This window comes from Gymnogyps californianus, chromosome 2 (genome assembly GCF_018139145.2).
Source record: "Gymnogyps californianus isolate 813 chromosome 2, ASM1813914v2, whole genome shotgun sequence".
Classification (NCBI taxonomy): domain Eukaryota; kingdom Metazoa; phylum Chordata; class Aves; order Accipitriformes; family Cathartidae; genus Gymnogyps; species Gymnogyps californianus.
This window is the reverse complement of record NC_059472.1, coordinates 142,655,943-142,674,333: the sequence shown is the minus strand read 5'-3', so window position 1 is coordinate 142,674,333 and position 18,391 is coordinate 142,655,943. Positions and strand designations below refer to the sequence as shown.

The 18,391-nt window shown below is 37.4% G+C and overlaps 1 protein-coding gene across 2 annotated transcripts in view; it reads left to right on the top strand.

The window, feature by feature from the left end:
- The window catches only part of CDK14 (cyclin dependent kinase 14), a 319,176-nt gene that overhangs the window by 221,747 nt on the left and 79,038 nt on the right, over positions 1-18,391 (top strand). For both annotated transcript variants that reach the window (XM_050890973.1, XM_050890975.1), the window contains one exon: positions 6,338-6,386. In XM_050890973.1, coding sequence (XP_050746930.1) covers positions 6,338-6,386 — 49 coding nt within the window. The remainder of the gene's footprint in view (positions 1-6,337; positions 6,387-18,391) is intronic.

Here is an 18,391-nt window from a genome sequence, read left to right as displayed (position 1 = left end):
AAAGAGAAAAATCCCTCATCTTGTTTTATGTTACTTAAAATGCAAGTGCTTATTTTTTCAATTCTCACAGCAGACCAGTAGTTCCTTCAGTGGTCTGCTAATAAGCTCACTAGTGAGTTCTGCGGAAATTCGCTTCTGTTTGAACCTGCCCTTGATGCAGGGCTGTCAGATGGAGTGTGTTTATCAGGCAGATAACGATGTTTGCAGTGGAGAGCATGTAGGTATATATGTGGGCACACAAGTGAGTATGCATATGTAACAGTGTTGCTGTAGAGCGGTTGTCTAAAGGAAATAAGAAATAGAAAGAAATAGAAATAATGTCTATTCCTATAAGAAACAGAAATACTCTAGTTTCTAAGACCACATAATACAGCTGGGTGTAATGGATAAGCTTTCTGGCACAGGCTTGTTTTTCCCGCTAAGTCTTCAAGCTGAGTACAATTTGGGAGCAGGTGTTTTAAGAACATAATATTTTTGATGCATCAGGTTTGTCAAATCAACCAGCTCAAGAAATTTCCTCCCTCTCTTCCCTCTGGTTGCTCACTTCTGCTTCCATTTTGCAGTTGTTATTCCAATAGCTTCATTGATGCTCCTGTTTGTGGGGCACAGTCCTAAAAACTTCCTTGGTACACGAGGCATTGAGTAAGCTGTGCTGCAATGTCTGACGCAAAAAGCAACTCAAATCCATTTACTGCCGGAAGAACATTTGTGTGACTGCACCACCCAGCACCTCTGAGTGGGTCTTGTGCAGCGCCCAGCAGGACAGTGAATCTTGACTCTGAGGCTGGGCTTCTGAAGGTGTGGATGTAATATATTAGTCTACTCCTTTTCTATACTCTTTTAAAATCTTAAGAGTAAATGGTATGCTACAGGAAGATCTTGCAATTGGTACTTCTTTCTAGTAAGGAATATGAGTACTGTATGTTTGCTCTTATTTATGCAGTCCTATGTAGGGATCTCTTTACACAGCATTTGATTATGAACACACCACTTAATTAATCAAGATTTGGCTAACTTGGCCTTCTAAGAAGCAAATGGTAAACGCTTTTAGGTGCTGTGGGATTTAAACAAAACCAAAAATCTCTTCCTTCTTTTGTTTTACATAAGCAAAAATCACCTTTGACTAGTGAAATACAGCACCCACGTGAAAAGCCAGCTCTTTAACAGTGAGACATGGTTGCTAGTGAGGATGACTGTACATTTGAGATAGAAATGCAGAGGATCAAATTTTGTTTCCCAAATTTGTTCCCAAAAGATTTGCAAATATTTAAGTGTTTGCATAAAGGAAATTAAAATCACAGTTTCTACTTTAAATTTCAGATGAGCTTACTGTGTCGGTCTTCCAGTGTTTTTGTTCAAAATAAGCACATTTAATAATAATAATCTGAAAAGATTTGAACTCCAGTATACATACTCACAATTTGAACTCTAAAAATTCAAATACATCTGAGATCAAATCTTGATCTGTAAATGTACCGTTTTTCACGTTTCTTTAATCTCAGCGTTGATGAGAGTGAGCAGCTGCCTCCGCAAGACGATGTGCCTCACATTCTTGACAGTGGCTTGCATGCACTGGAGGATGGTTGTGTGGATGGGTGATGATGTGAGCGTCTGCATGAAATTCTCACATATGTCTGTTTGCCTTTCAGTTCTGAGGGAGGGGTAGTAAGTTTTCGCTACACGGGGTTTCTTCCACAAGGTTGGACCAAGATTTGGATCACCTGTGCTGCTGCCTTTCGTAATGTATGTCAGGCAAAGATTTCTTTTTTTGGGGAGCATTCATGGTAATTCTGTAGTATTCCCAGGATCTCGCATACAGTCAAGATCTACTGACTGATACTGCTATTTTTTATGATCAAATCAATGGGAGCATCTGAAAAACAAATACCAAAGCTATATGCTTCAAGGTATCATAAAATGTAATTTCATGCAGTTGGTCACAGTCAGATATGTATAGCTTTAGATTTAGTTGTATTAAATCCATCTAGCAATAAACAACAGAGGCATTCATACAGGCATGTGAGAGTCATTCACTCTGAAAAGTAACTCAGAAGTAAACTTGGGGATGTAATTGTGAGACTGAATTCCAGTTCTGTCATTAATTGGACACAAGCAGGAGATCCTCAGATAAAAGTTGGGAGGTTAAGTTACCTCTTTTTTTGCCTGTGTTGTGACTGCAAGATTGGTGTTCGTAGGTATGTAATATTGTGGTTTCACAGTCAGGACTTAAAAAACTGGATCATGATGGAGAAGCTCAAGGACAAGATTATTGTAGCTTCTCTGTTCTGGCAACTCTGAAATCAAAATCAGCTGGTTTTGTTATTCTGGTTTTTATTCTCTAAAGAAGGATTAATTCAGGAAAGTACTAAGAGCTGGCATGCACACGAGTCTGGGCTTAATTACCACAGTAGTCCCATCTAGTTATACTGTCCATGACAGTTAACAAGACTCTGGTTGGAGGCATGACCACAAAATTGTGTAGAAAAATGTGAGCTGTATTTTATCAATATGTGGTTTCTTTCCTTATAAAGAATTTAGAGCAAGGAGCCTTTCATCTGCTTGGAGTAGAGGGGAAAGGGTTGATACCAATAGTTAGGGCAAGCATGCTCTGCAGTCACACAGCATATAAATGGAGTTTGAAATTAAGGACTCGGGACTAACATTTGCCTCTCTACAGACAAAGTTTCACCCTATCCATGTTTTCCCTCTAGTTTTCTCTCTCTCTGCCTGATAAATATGGTGTATAAGGTACTTATTTAAAAAGAGGTTTAGAGTAGAGCAGTAGACTGAGTAAAGAAGGAAGATCCCTTTGAGAAGTTTGTTCATGTTGCTTATATATGTCCTTTATAACAGCATTTACATAACTGGTTCCAGTGTATCACTTTTTCAGTAAAAACTCATCTGGCATAGCAAGTTTTTCAGTTTCTTGCAGAACTGAAACAGATCTTTGGACATTAAGACCTTAAGGCAATTTGGCCAAGTGGTTGACTCTATGTTTTCCTCCCACAGTGAAAATAGCTTAAATTGATTAAAGTAAACCTCTGACAGTCCAGTCAAGAAAATATGTTGCATATGATACTTCTCAACTGTTCTAAGTGGATGTAGCTCTGTTGAAGTCAGTGTTGCTGTGCCAATTTGAACCAGCTCAGTATCTGACCAAAACATATTGCAGAATGACAGATAAAATCAAAATCTCTCTTTCCTCAGGTCTAAGTTAGCTTTTCAGCAATGCTTCAAGTCAGTTCAGTTCTCTTTCCACCCAAAATAGATTAATGTGCAAATCTGCACTTTATTAGCTCTACTCCCACGTGTATCTCAGACTTGCTGTTACGCAGCACTGTCTAGCTGCATCTTATTTTTCAGTCCTTTGTCATAAATGAATGGACAGTGTTATGGTTGGACTATCTACTTATAAAGTATAGAAAGTCTTTATTTTCTTCCAGTTTTTATTGGTAAGTATCTGCTTGCATGTATGTTTTTAATTCACATTTGTAAACTGAAATTCAAGGGTGAGCTCAGGTCCTGCTGAGGCCAATGCAACTTGGCTATTAACCTTACTGGAGCTCAGGCTTTTCCTCTGGAGAGCAGAAGCTGAATTAGTAAACAACAGGTACAATTTGAATTGTAACGTTGCTCTCCCTTGTAAGTTTGGGTCATACTCTCAATGCCAATACGATGCTTGAACTACTTACTACAGAACATGTACTTCAGTACTGAGTTTTTATTTGTGCTATTGGATGTTAAAACATAATCACAGGCACTGACTCCAGTGCCATGTTACTAGTACTGAACCATGGCTGTACCTAATAATGATCCTGACTATTTTGCCCATTTGATTTAAAGACCTGCCTCGGGGCATTGGCACATCTGTAGTAGATGCATTGCATGCAATGTATAATGAGATAAAAAGAAATTGGCACTTCCTGTGGTTTTAATCTGGATGCCTCACGTGTGGTAAGTTATTTTGTTGTAATATGTGCACACAGAAAATTGCAAGGAAATCTCTTTACTTGCTGCTCTTGGTAAGAACATACCCAGCAACTTCTTTTTTTTCCCCTCTTTAACCCTTACGTTCTGCACTCATTGTGGTATTGAGACTTAACAGAAAATAGAGAGAAAAACTACCATAATGGTTTAAATTGCTTTTCCTTTTTATAGTATCCAAGCTGCTAAGTGCCTGGGATAACTGACTTTATCAGTAATTGGAATGTACTGTAGAGCTTCTAATTTACAAAATTTAGGATAATGTCAGTAGTGTGGTATTCAATCTAAATGCTTCTCAAGTTCACACTAAGTAATATGGTAGCATTTTCAACAATGAGACGTATCAGAAATGAGTTCAAATATGTTAAGAAATGGGCACAAAATTGGCAATAAAAATATTTTATTTGGGGAGATATATTTACGGAGCAATATATTTTCTGTTAGTAAAATGTACCACATGACCTATAATTTATTTCTTACAATATCCTAATCCTAACAACAGGTTAAGGTTTATAACACTGTATAACATAGTTCATAAAAATTCAACCTAATAATTTTAGTTTGTTGAGAACTGTGTAATGATAGCACATCTGAGAGTTGCTGAGAGTCTTCTCTTTTCTTAGCTAAACATCTTCATTCTGACAGAGAAGTCAGCTAGGTGCTACTTTAATAGTCATCTACAGTAGTCAAATATTTTCCAAGTGCAGAAACTTTTTGTTGGTAATTAAAAAAAAAACCAAAATCAAAACAAAACCCCCCAAACACAAAAAAACCTTTCAAACTTTTGTTTCGTATGTTCATCTACATCTAGAAGCCTTTAACAGTATGACTGTAGTTAGCATTTGGCGTTTTTTGCTAAGAAAGTTATTTGAGTAAATTTAGATACAATATTACATAAGTGATATTTATAATTTATATTGGTGCTAAAACTAGTTACAGTCATGTAGCATCCAGTTTCCAGTACACTTGTCATACATATCTAAGAGTGATTGATTTCATTGCTTTAACTGCATCAGTATGGTTAAAGCAACAAAATTTGTAAATGTGAAGTGGCCCTCAGACACAGTTTGCAAGTCTACTACTTACCGAAAACTTCCGATAGTGAAGTCAATGAGAGTTGAAGTTTCTGGATACGTCTTTTTAGTTAAAGAAAAAAAAAAAGGCAAATAGGTATGAGAAACAATATCACCCACATTGATGCTAGGATTTTGTATGTGCCATAGTTTTGGCATCTTTAGAACTGACATAAGCAAAGTATACAAATACAGGAATTTGAACACGTCCCCTCCCAAGTTACATTTACAGTTGTTTTGCACAGTAAGATGCATGCATATGTGTGTGCATATATATATATATAAAAATACTGTTGTAACTGTACAGTGTGCCTATTAAATGGTGCTCCACCTATGCTCATGAGTGGAGAGGAAGCAAAATTAATTTTTGAGGTTTTATGGAGTATTTTGTAAGTTTAGGACTTCTTCACAGCAACTAATGCCATCACACTAAGGTAGTTTGCTGGGGTGAGTACCAGTCTACATGGTAGGATTTGAGCGTGATGAGGCTTCACGGAAAATGTTACTGTCTTCTCCAGCTGGATTGCATTTATTTCTTCCTGAGAAGCACTTAGCTCCTGTTCAAAGGGCTAACAGAGTAATGGCTCTTCACTTCTGCAGCAGCTTTCATAGCATCTTCCTCTGCCAACTAGAGTGCTACTGCAGAGCAAGCATCTTCTTGGATATGAGAGGGAAAGTACTTCCATCTGAACCTAAGAACTTAATGTTTGAGTCAATAAGCTGTCATTGTACTTGTTACTTCTGCTCATTATTTATGTGTTCTTTAGAAAATGGACTCTTACGTGGCCATCATGTTTTGCGTGTCCCTGTGTTGTCACACAGACCCACACTTCCTCTTGTGCCTCCTGAGAAGCATAAAAACATGACAGTGAGGTCACAGAGAGTTGTATTTGTGATGAAGAAAAAAAATTACTAGATTTCAGGCTTCTTTTTTTCCCCTAGCAGTCAAAAACTACTTTAGAAATAATTGTAAAAATTTCCATTTCTGGTGATGCCACAGTAAATGAGCTTTAGGTCATGATGGTTTGTTTTGTTTTGTTTTGTTTGTTTGTTTTAACAAGTTGAGGTCTTTTATAGGTTTTGATGTTTTGGGTTTTTTGTCCTGCCTGTTTATATGGCAGTTGCTCCTGTGCTGGTTTTCTTTCTCTGTCTTGGGACTTGAGCTGCAGTAGTTACATAGAAATGATGAAATGATGAAAACTGACAGTAGATAAATATATTTGGAAAAAAATCCTGGTTTTAGCATAAATAATTGAATGTGCCTCTTCTTTTTCTTACAGAACGGTTTACACAGTACAGCCCTAAAAACCTTAGACAAGCATGGAATAAGTAAGTCTTTTTTTTTTTTTTTAATTACTCTTTTGACTCTTCAAGGATATGATTCATGCCAAGCTGAAGTTTAGTTAACTTGAAATGGCTCTATCTCTTTTAATTACAGTACAAATGTAGAATTAGTGAAGTATTATTCTTTCCTGCTTCTGCCAGTTTTGAATGTTTTGGCATTGCCAATTACCTGTAAATAGGGAGAAACTGTATAGCGTCGTATTTTCTTCTTGGGGATGTCAGTTGGCAAGTGAAGTGAGCTCATTGAGAGATGCTGTGTTATTGCTTTGGGCCATCAGTTTTGAATCTTCTTTTTTGTGTTCCACTATAACAATTAAGAAACTATTAAATAATATGTTTCTAATCAACTTTTGAGTGTTGTTTCCACATAATCATCCCCTGTTGCCAGGTCCATCTGGTCATTGCTATAGCTGATGACCATACTGTTGTATATTTTAATTATTGTGACTGAAAAAAGTCAATGTGAATTCACTGCCTTTTTCTTTTTCCTTTTAATGTTTCCTGAATTTTGTCACATTTACATCAGATGGACACTGATATAAAGGTATTGTGCTCAAAATCCGGAAAGGTTGCCTAGTAAGCCAGGAATGCCTAACCAATCATCTGTGTAAAGTTTACTAGAAGATTCCTCAGCACATGAAGAATCTTTGTAGACAGGATATTTGGGCAGCACTGTATTGAGTGATTAACATCTTTTATATTTTGAAGAAAGCATACACAGCTTGAGTTGGATGAGCAGGATAACAGCTATGTCAACAACTTGTCTTCCCAGAAAAATTGTTAGAATTTCTCTCCACTCTCTTTTGACCAAAATTTTTTGCAAGAAGGCTAAGACTTTGCTGTACCAGCATTGCTGTTTTCTTTCTGATACTCATTCCAAATTTTATTGTTGGTACCAACTGGCTGTCTTGTTGGTAGTTTACCAGGGAGTCCAAGAGGTAAATCAGCAGGAGACTGAAGCATCTCCTCCTCCAAGTTCACCACTGAAGTTGAAGATACGAAATGTTTTGGTGAAGGAACTTCCTTGTTATAAGGAAAAAAAATTACCGATAGAGTAGAAGTCCAAATCCTTTTTCAATATCCTAATTTATTAGCAATGGAGTGTGTCTACAGCTTTAAAATTCATAGCATGGTCACTTGCCCAAGATGTGATGAGGTTTATGCTCACTTTGCCATTCTATTATTTCTTCTCCATCTGCTCCTTCCCAAACCAATTTGGTCCAGTGTTTTGGACTGAAGCACAAAGGCATTTTTAATTAAAAAAAAAAAAAAAAGACTTTTGAAATTCTGGTTAACTGAGGAAGGAGAAATCTCTTAATGTAACAGAATCATAGTTAAAATTAGGTGTTAGTTGTTGGATATGATACCATCAGTGTTGATCCTTTGAGTCAGAACGTGTATTTCTGCAGTGCCAGGCATCTTTCATGACCCTGTAGCTCGCTCTGCATTACTACTGCATCCTCCATGGTTAGGAGTAACTTTCTGATTCCTGCAATGAGACACATAAAGCTGGCACTGAAGCCAGTGCAGGCCTTCACAAAAGTTAAGTGTCACCTGCCTGAGTTAACTGACTTTCAACAGTCTATAGAAAAGTTCCTGGCTTGTCCAGTTCAGACTGGGAGCCTAATGTGGTGGTTTCATGGAAGAGTCCATCTCCTGTTTACTCTAGCGGGAGCAACAGGAAGATTAGCTTCACTTATAGTTGGCTTTTGTGAATATCTCAAACAGTTTTGCCAGTTCTTGTGATCCTTGCAGGCATCTTGCAATCTTTGACTCTACCTCAGTCTTACTGCTTGGAGTAATGTAATTCCCTGAAAGTCACAGCTTTCTTTTTAAAAAGTAAGTCACTAGAATTGTCTCTATTCTGTCCTTTAACAATGAACAAACTTGCGAGTTCATTTTTTGTTTGAAAGTAGTTAATGAAATCCAAAAGCTTGGAAGAAGCAATTATATTACAATATAGGTAATTAGATCTGGATTGGGAAAGAGGGACAAGGGAACTAATATTGATGTGAATGTGTTTGCTTGGGGGCATATATATTCATAAGTAATGTGAATAGATACTGGCACGCTATTCCATCCATTCTGCAGGCATGGACTGAGTGTTTTTCTATATTTTAACAGCAGTTAGACCCAGCATATCTCCTATGTATGAATAAGTACGATAACTGATTTGAATTTAAAAAGTTGCTATCTTATATTTCCTTCAAGAACATTGCATGAAATTTCTGTTTTCATAAAATACAAAAAAAGAACAAAACCCAGTTTGCTTAAAACAAACCCTCAATCTCTGAGACTTCATAACTGACACAAGTTATGATCACATCACAGGCTGACTCAAATAAGACCAGAGCTTTTTAATTTCTAAGAAACCTCTTCAAAAATATTTATACATTTTCAATGCTCCATGCCTAAAGGATTTGCAATTTTTCAGCAGAAATGAAGGGATTGAAAGACTGAAAGCAACGACAATACATAGAGTTCAGCGCTTCATATGTGTGGTTCTACTATAATAGAAAATATTCAGTGCTTCAAAATTATGTATTGCTTACATTCGAAATGTAAAAGTTTTTTTCTAGTGTAAATCTTTATCTGTGTGCTGTATTAGAGCACTGTTGCTTGCACAGCTGTAGTTAAGGATGTATAAACATTTCTGTTATAGACATCATATTCCCAAGGGTTTGTAATTCAGCTATAAAACTTAACACATGGACAGACTGATTCATTCTAGAAATTTTCTTTCTTTATTAGCATGTTTCAAAAAGCAGCAATCTCTAATCTTAAAAAAAAAATTCCTTTTTAACTTCCTGATTTAATTTTTTGAAGACCGTTGACATGAAAATGTCCCATTTGAAATAGAATTCTTTTAAGGGTAGTTGGGATAAACATGAGACCTAAGACGTGGAGAAAAACATACAGCCTTTTGTTTTTAAATATGTATTGGTTTTGTTACAGAGTTACTTCCTCTTGACATCTTGGTACCTTTGAAAGATACACCTTAAAGAACAATGTTTATGATTTCGGAAGGATTTATGTGTGTGCTTAAACTTCTCTGAGGTGAAGTCCTGTTACTGCATTTTATAGAGGGGGGATTGAGATGTAAAGAAATTAAGGAATTTGTCACACAGAAACTGCCATAGAAACTGTAAAACAGAGCACAACATTGAACTTCGTGCTCCCAAATTGGAAGAGAACACCTTTAATTTTCTAAACACAATGAAGCTTTCACCACCTACTGTTCTGTCTTTCAGGCACAGTCTGGCCCTTTTTCTTTTTCGTATATATGTTTTGAGGTCCTGGCATGGAAGAGTAAGAATATGGGTTTAGAAGTCTTCAAAGAGGCTTACCTCAAAATGTACATTATAATTCAATTTATGTAAGGGGAGGTTACTAGAAGGAAGAATAACACTCTTCCAACATCTACAGAGCCAGCTTCATGTCTGTAAGGCAGAAGGAACAGAGGCAAAAAACTCCAACCCCAAACCCCCCAAAAAGCCACAGATGGTAGATTGGGGATAAAACAATTGCACCTGACTGACTACACCAGCTTCCACGAGATGGGAATTTTAAAGGCAGAGCCAGACAATGGAACAGTGATGGACACAAGCCAGTGGCTCTTTCATTCCCAGTCTAACTGGAAATTATCTAAAAGTGTGGAATGTAACAGCAATGACAAAGTGAAACCCAGAAGGCTCATTATGTAAGAAGTCAGATCCCTAAAATTCTTAAAATAGAATTGGTCAATATTAGAGGCTACTTTGGGGAAGTGTTTGAGGGAAATAATGTAACTATCACTTATTGTGAATTAAGTTCTTTGGAGACTTTAACACTGAATTTCTTCACTGGTTGTCAAACTACCTAAAGATTATAAAGAGAATATTTACTAGATAAGATGTGATTTATAAATTTTGTAGAAATGCTTATAATGTTAGGAAACAAAACTTGCATTGACATTTGCTTCTATCTAGTATGAAGCTTCACCTACATTGCATGACCTAACATATTGTGGAATGTGATTATAAAATACTGGTCTAAAAAGAATTAAGATGTGGTAATCTGATATTCCTATAGAGTTCATAATGAATTATATTTTCACCTTTTTTTCCTCTACACAACAAAAACCAGGAACAGCTCTGCCTTCAGAATGCAATGCAACCTCTTTCAATTTGCAAAAGCTTCTCCGCAGTAATAAACCCTTACAGAAGAGTAACAAAAGAGAACTAATTATCCTTGTGTATATTTGGTAGGATATAAAAAGCTTTTTCAGATCCTTCTGTCATAATGGGTTGCATTGTGAGAAATTAGGTTGGAAAGAAAAGGTGCAGTTGAAAACAAATTCTGCTCTGCATAAATAGGACTGCTACTTCGTAATTCCCCAACATGGCACTATTTATTATATAAATAACACTTTATTCTCACAGCTAGTCCCACTGCTGGGGATTTCTTCCTTTAACAAGATGGCCTCTGTACTTGAGACCTCCCTTCCTGAGGCCAGGGTGTTTAAAACTTGCATTCCAGGATGGACTGGCCTATTTTGGGACTTAGTCAGTGAAAACTTCCTGAAGAAAGCAACGTGAGTGAAAAGAGATGAGTCCATGTATTTTTAGTCTGTATTTCACTTCAAGCATGACAGAGACTATAGCATTGTTTAGAGCTGAGACTTGGGAAGGGGTTTTGGTTTGGGGTTCTGTTGTTTGTTTTTTGTTTTTAAGAAAATCTTTGCCTTAGTGGGGTTTTGACTAAAGACAAAACTCTCTTCTAATTGTCACTTTTACCCCCTTCACCTCCTGTCCCTTCACCAGCATTGCTCATTGTAATGTAGTCTGTAGCACCACTGAAAGAATATTCAAGCTCTCAAGCACAGTAGGAACAAAAAGCTTTAGAGTGATCATTGCTAAAACCTTTCTGATGGATAAAACTAAGCAATAAGAATTTAAAACTATACCTGTGCAAAAGGTAGATTATATGTGTACAGCTGTGTGGGGTTCAAGTATGTTGAGGGTGCACTGGGGCTGTCCCCTCACTTGCATTTGAGGAGTGATCAGGAATCATGCTGGGGGGGAGCAAGGATGCAAACCAGACACAAAATGGAAAGATTTTGTAGAAGTATTTGTGATTTAGAGGCATATAAACCTGCCTCTGTCTCCTGATGATTTGCAGTGATACTGCCGTACTGAAAAAAACATTCGTAATTTCCCATTTCGTTTCATATCCCCCATGAATACCCCTTTATCAGTCGTTATCTTTTGCCTGAGGGACCTTAGGGATCATACCGTGACAAAACCTACGTTAACCTGCGATACGAACAAGAAGTCATTTACCAGATAGCAAATTTATTACGCTATCTTTATAAAACAAAACAAAACAAAACAAAAACTCCAAAAAACCAGCTTCCGCGGGGTTCGGTGGCAGGCGGATGTACACCTCGCGTGCGGCAGCGTGAGGCCTGGGCGGGCGGCGGCGGCACCGCGGCGCTGCCTGCGCCAGGGGGAGCGCGCGAGCCGGCAGGGCCGGCCCGCTCTCCGCCCGCGGGGGCCGAGGGAGTTCTGTTGCGGGCCTTTTCCTAACGCTGCTTTTTTGGTTTAGTTCACTGCTGAATGGGGTTTACTAGGCTAATTTCAGGGTGGTGGAAGCTGCTTGTTTACGCTGAAGTGCTTTCGTTGTGTCTGCTGCTGTACATTGCGCCCGCTTAGTGCTGTTTCAGGTGTCGCTGGCACCGAAAGTGCGAAAGGCGAAGTCCTCAGCCCAGCTCGGGAACGGTTAGTGCTAAGCTGAAATGCACTGCAGGTTTTGTCAGCTTTATGCTGATGAATTATATGATGCTGATTGGTGCCAATGACTGAGAAAGTTCTCTAGAGTTCCCCTGTTTAGCCTTTTGCCAACTTGAAAAATTCTTTACAATTTATATTTGAATGTTTCTTTCAAATTGGAGGGACTGTAAATTGCTCAAATGTTATACCTTTTAAAACTTTAGGGGGAGATCATTCCTAACAGACCTCATTGATAGAATGTTTATCCTGACGTTCAGTTTATTTTTGCTTTATTCTAAATTCCCTCTCTTTTGTGTTGCTAAGCTTTAGGTATTGTGTTACATCCTCTTGGCCCAGTTAAAAATATTAATAAACCTCCTAAACTGGACCACAAAAGCCTTTGTGCTCTTTTTGAGAGTACTAATAACTCTATGTTGTTTCATTAGTAAAATTACATTGTTACCACCCTATACCTTTCCCATCCATGACAGCTGTGAAAATACAGCCCCAATGTACATGGATGTTCTTTGTTGTCTTCTGCAACATTTAATTCAGTTTCTGGCATTGGACTAGAGTTTGTTGGCACTATTAGCTCTGAACCTATCCATATTTTGGATTATTTTTCCCTGGAAGTAATTGTTTGTAGTTCTCTGTGCTCTGTCTTGTTTGTAGATTTTCTGCCCACATATCTCACTTCTATTAGCTTCTTTGTACTAATTTCTTTGTCTTCAATGGTGTTTTCAACATTTAGTTTCATCTAAGAATTGATTCAGTATGCAGTGTATCCCTTAGTCAGGTTAATTAATAAAGATATTAAATAAAACTAACGCTAATCCCTCTGGCACACAGCTGGACACTTTCCTTCCAACTCAGTACATTGCCGCTCATCATTACACTTTGCTTATGGTCTGTCAGCCAGTTTTCAGTCTATGAGATAGTGTATCACATCCCAGCTCTTTGGAGTTTGTCCACAGAGCAAGATTTTTTTAGAGAAATTGCATCAAACATTATCTATTGTCACTTTGATCCACCAATGATTAAGTCAATTTTTAAAAATAATCAACTTATCTGATGTCTTGTTCATTAGTCATCTCTTCTTTTGATTGCCATTTTGTCTTAGTTTTTTCCTAAAACTAATTTTGCTTCCGTATTGTCTAAGTTTTGTTTCTATTGTCTATATTTTTCTTCTATGTTGTGTGTCAATGTCTGACAAATATTTGCGGACATTCTCTTCCGTATTTGAAAACCAGAAAGAATGTGTATGTATTTTTTTTAAGTCTAGTACAATACTTTAGAATGCAGAGCAAAATTAGCTAACGTTACAGTAACTTATCTACAGTAATAAGCCTGTAAAGAGAAATGAGGAAAGAGAACTAACTCTTCCTGTGTAGATTTCCTGCAAAGACTTTTAAAAGGTGCCTTACATTTGTTTGCTATCCTCACTAATTCCTTAAGAATTCCTTAAGATATTGAGACGTATATCAGATAGACATGTTTATTTGGTGTTTCCAGGTATGATTTTTTTTTTTCAAAGTATGTTCTTCATTAACGTTTTTGAGTACTTACTGATCAACTCTTTTCAGATGTTTCCAGTTGTTCTTTCTCCTTATACATTTCTACATGCCAATGTTTTATTAATTTCTCAGAATTATGTTTTTGGTAGTCTGTTACTCATATGTTGCCAGTGTCTGTGTTCATTTCTTGGTTTGAAGTCTAATACTTTCTGATCAGAGGCACCAGGCATCATTATATCCTCACATTCCTAATTCTGCCCTCTTGCTGGAGTTCTGTACTGTTGGCCTCTCTGCTGAAATCTTTCTTCTCCAGATAATGACATTACTGACGAAATTGAGTCTCTGAGATGTGTTTTAAAAATATTTGTCTGAGGAATTGAAGACATACTGTGAAGGCAGTAATATAAGTGAAGTGGACCTTGCTGCTGGGTCTCTCATTATTTGTATGTAGCCATTAAAGGCAAGATTTTGCCAAAATGATAGGCACCTTAAGAATTGGGCTGGCATTCAAAAATGCTTAGTGCTAAGCAACTGCTGTTGACTTAAGTGGCTTGATGTTATCCACTGCTTTTTGTCAAGTATTACAGATAATTTTTCTTTAACTCAACAGTTCCTTTGATTCTCATATTAGGGTCTCAGAAATGTATATAGTTTTGGGAGATGGTGGAGACAGGCAATAAGTGTAGTAATATGAACAATGCTACTGAGTTTTGTCACCTCTGCAGATAGTTTCAGCCAATCTCAAAACCCATGCCGTTTGGCTCTGTTGCCAGCCAAAGACTTACAGACAGTAGTTAAGGTTTCTGCAGTGGTACAAACATCACAAAGTATCTTTACCTTAAACAAATACTTATTTTACTGACTGTTATGATGATTTGATGTGGGTTTTTCAGCGTAATTTTGACCACCACCTTTTCTGTGGTGGGATGGTAATCATAGGTATTCAGATATTGCCATTCGTGAGAATCTCCTGTGACCGTCTCCCAAAATGCATTGCAATTTTGTCAAGAAAATCTTAGTTGTTTCCTTTCCTGTGTTTCTGGCTGTGGCGCTTCATGTATCTGCCTTCAGATTTCTGACTTCTTTCCTGCCATATAGGACAGAGAAACAAGAATTTCTGCTTTTTCATGCAGTTTTTTTAAATTAGTGATGCAGAAACACATGGCATTGTAGGAGACTAATGGCAACAGTGATTTGTTTCAAAACTTGAAGTTATTTGCTAGCCAAACAGTTTCCATAATTAAATTTAGTGATTTCTTTAAATAACCTAGCTTAGAAAGTTTGAAGCTATTGTTTGAGAATTTGTGAAAGATGCTGGCTGCAGGCAGATCATTGTGTATATATGTTCAGTGTCTGCTTGACCTGAGTGTCAAAATGGGAAGATAGCAGACAATAATCCTTGCTGATGCATTAAAATGGAGAGGTTAGATGATGTATCTTCAGCAACACACTGTGAATAACGAGCCTCGGCATAGGGCTGGTGCACCTGTCATTGCTGGAGGGCAAAGAGGCAAGTGGTTCCAAAGGGAACTGACCTTTTTCTTTCAGGCATTGAGTCAATCCCATATCCTAAGGCACATATGCTGCGTTAAAATTATTATAACTCTCCTGGTATTATGCTGAACAACAGACTCTGGTGAAAATCTATGGAAAAAAAACCCAAAACAATGGTGATGGTAGTCTGTGTATTGTTTTTAATTAAGCCTTTATAGGAAATATATTCTGTAATTTTGAAAGACATCACTAAAACAGTTAAGTTCTTCTCTGATAAAGATAAATTTAATTGAAGTGTGAAATAAAATTTTGAAATGTTGTTTCTCTGAATTAGCAGCTCGCTGGATACCAAAATGTAAATGACAATATTTATCACTAAATACTGCATCCTTTTAAATACTTAAAATACTGCACTAAAAAAACCTGCATCCTTTTAAATAATGTAATGTAAAATACAGTGTATATCCACTGTCTGCTACCTCAGCTGAATTTATATCCGTAAGATCTGATTTACAAATAGACAACTTTCTGTTAAATTATTCACATCTCATAATAATTGATGTAACAGAGTTGATCTTATGCTGGAGCATATTTGATCATAAATTCAATGAAAGCAGCCACCATCTTTGTGATGTTTGTCCAGCTAAATCCTTCAGTGAATAAAATAATAAAGATGCCAGCTGTGTTTGTTTTATGATCACTGCTGCAATAGGAGGCTGGAAATACAAATGAATAAAAGCTCTAATTTTTCGTGTTGGATTTATAAACTCAGAATCTTACTGCAAAGAATTTAAATGGAAAAAATAAAATTTTTTCTTCTGTCACATTCTCATAAATGTATTGTTTACTTTTTTGTTCCTATTGTTTAGGAATCCAGAATAGTTTTAAAATATTGCTATTGTTTGGACCCAAACTTAAAAAATCCAAGGAAATCTTGTAAAAATAGATGAAATTTATGCTTTTCTCTCTGACACCATTGCAAGTTAAGAATGGACCATCATTTTTGCATTACCTTCTTTGGTTAGATTCTATAGCAATCTTAAAGCTCTGTTTACTACTGTGTACTGTTAGCGTGCCTCAAACAAATTTCACCACCCTAACATAAAAAATCATGCTCCAGATTATTATTGGCCTTCCTTCAGCAATATGAATAGTGTTATATTCCTTTTATTTCTTTCATATTTGATCCTTAAAGTGCCCTTGAGTCAAGCTTTATTCTGCAACCGTGAGGGCATGAATCTTTCCTGAGATGTTGACAGACAGTGTTTGGTGAATATCATTTTTCTGTCGGCTACAGCCTATGTCTATACTGCTAACTAAAGCAGAGCCAGGGACTATCTTCTGGCCCGGAGGCCATGTGGCAGACCTTAGCTACAGCTGTACTAAGTAACACTTGGGCATGCATCTCCTGTGGGCTTTATGTGGTCCCCATGCAGCTGCAGGTGCAATTATCATTTTGGGGGTGTTCAGCATTAGTTTTTTCATTCAAAATTTCCAGAATAACATAAGACCCATGTTGCAGACCATGGGAATTGTGTTTTCTAGCATAAGATTGAAGGGAATATATTGCATGCCCTGCTTGTAGGAGCCTGGTACATGCCGCCTTTTGGGAACGGTCCCTGGCATGGGTTGTTCGCTGAACTGTGTCTAGGAGTGGTTTTGGAGAATGCTAGTTGGCATGGGCCAAAATAATCCAGGAGACAACGTGAACACTCAGTAGTTGAGTGGTCAGGCTCTCTCCCTAGCCCTGCTTAATTCGGCGTTATAGGCTTCAACAGAGAGACTCTTACTATTTCCTGCCCTGTGCACACTTGAGCATATTCCCAGTGAAGTTTCTCCTCTCACTGTAATGCTCGCATCCTTTGTTACCTAGGCCTGAAGCCTTAGGGATATTTTTTATCTTTCCTTTCCTATCCCATGCATCCAGACTGCTATATACATTTTACAATTTTTTTTTTCTTTCCAGCTTTTCCAAGATACATTTTTTCCTTCCCCAACCAACTCTGTCACTCAGATCTTGATTATTGTAATATACTTCTCATGTCCTCTCCTGACCAACACCTTTCTTCAGATCATATAAAAAGCAACAAGTAAATTCAGTTTATTTTTGTGTGGATTGTTTAGCTCCCCTCCCAGCACTGGCTGTTTCACTCCATCATTTTTGAGCTCTTTCTTATCCATTTCAAAATCCTCCATAATAATGCCTCTTCCTCTCTTCCTTCACAAAGCTATGTATTTGCTCCTATTCCCTATGCTTATGTTAGTGATCCCTTACTCATATTTAGGCCTGCTCCTGTCCCCTAGATAATTCAGGCAGACTCATAACTTCTGTCTTCCTTTCTGGGAATCAGATGGACTTGTGCCCAGATAGTACATTTACCAGTTGTTTGCGGTCCTTTTCTCCAGGCTGCTTCTTCTCAGTTTGGAAGCTGCTAGGACTAGTCCTTGTCTGCCTCAAATGCCTACTTTCACAGAAGCTTAATATCCATTTAGGACCCTAAAATGGGACCCAGATGTTTATTTACCTGCCTGTCCCGCTTTGGTGGCAGCACACATGACCAGACGTGTCACAGAGCTCCATGGATTCCACAAATCCATGTGTGCAAAATCTTTTGAAAATCCACGTGCTTATTTTGGGTCATTAGAAGTGGCCTGAGCTCTGCTGGCAGTCAGTTTTTAGTGATAGCTGGCTCTTTGGGAAATCTGACCTTTAGTGGTCACTATTATAGATAACAATTTTGATTTTAGTTCTTAAATCACCTATGCTGATTTATGCCTAAATAGCAGTAACTCCCTGCTTAGCTGTCTCTCTTTCATGCTACTTTGACAGGTTAGGATTTGCAAAAATAGTTCAGAATTGAGTCCTTCCCCACTGCAAGCCAATTTGAGTGTCAGATGGCACTGCATCCTCACACGTATGTGAGTACAAGCACTTAAAATCAACATATTTCAGTAATTGATAGCCAAAATATATGGAATTTGTGGTTTCGTCATTCACCTCCAACCTGTTTATAGTTAAAAAGGCATAAACTATTGTGTTAAATCCGAGCAACTTTTTAAAAAGACACTTCAATACAGGTCTGTGTGGATATGTAATGTTTCACTTTTTAAAAAAAAACATGCAAAATCATGTTACATTTTCTCCAAATTGCATACTAGAGAGAGATCACTGTTTTCTCCTTCTACAATTGTCTTTGTGCCTAAGAAACCCTTGAATAATTACACTCGCTTT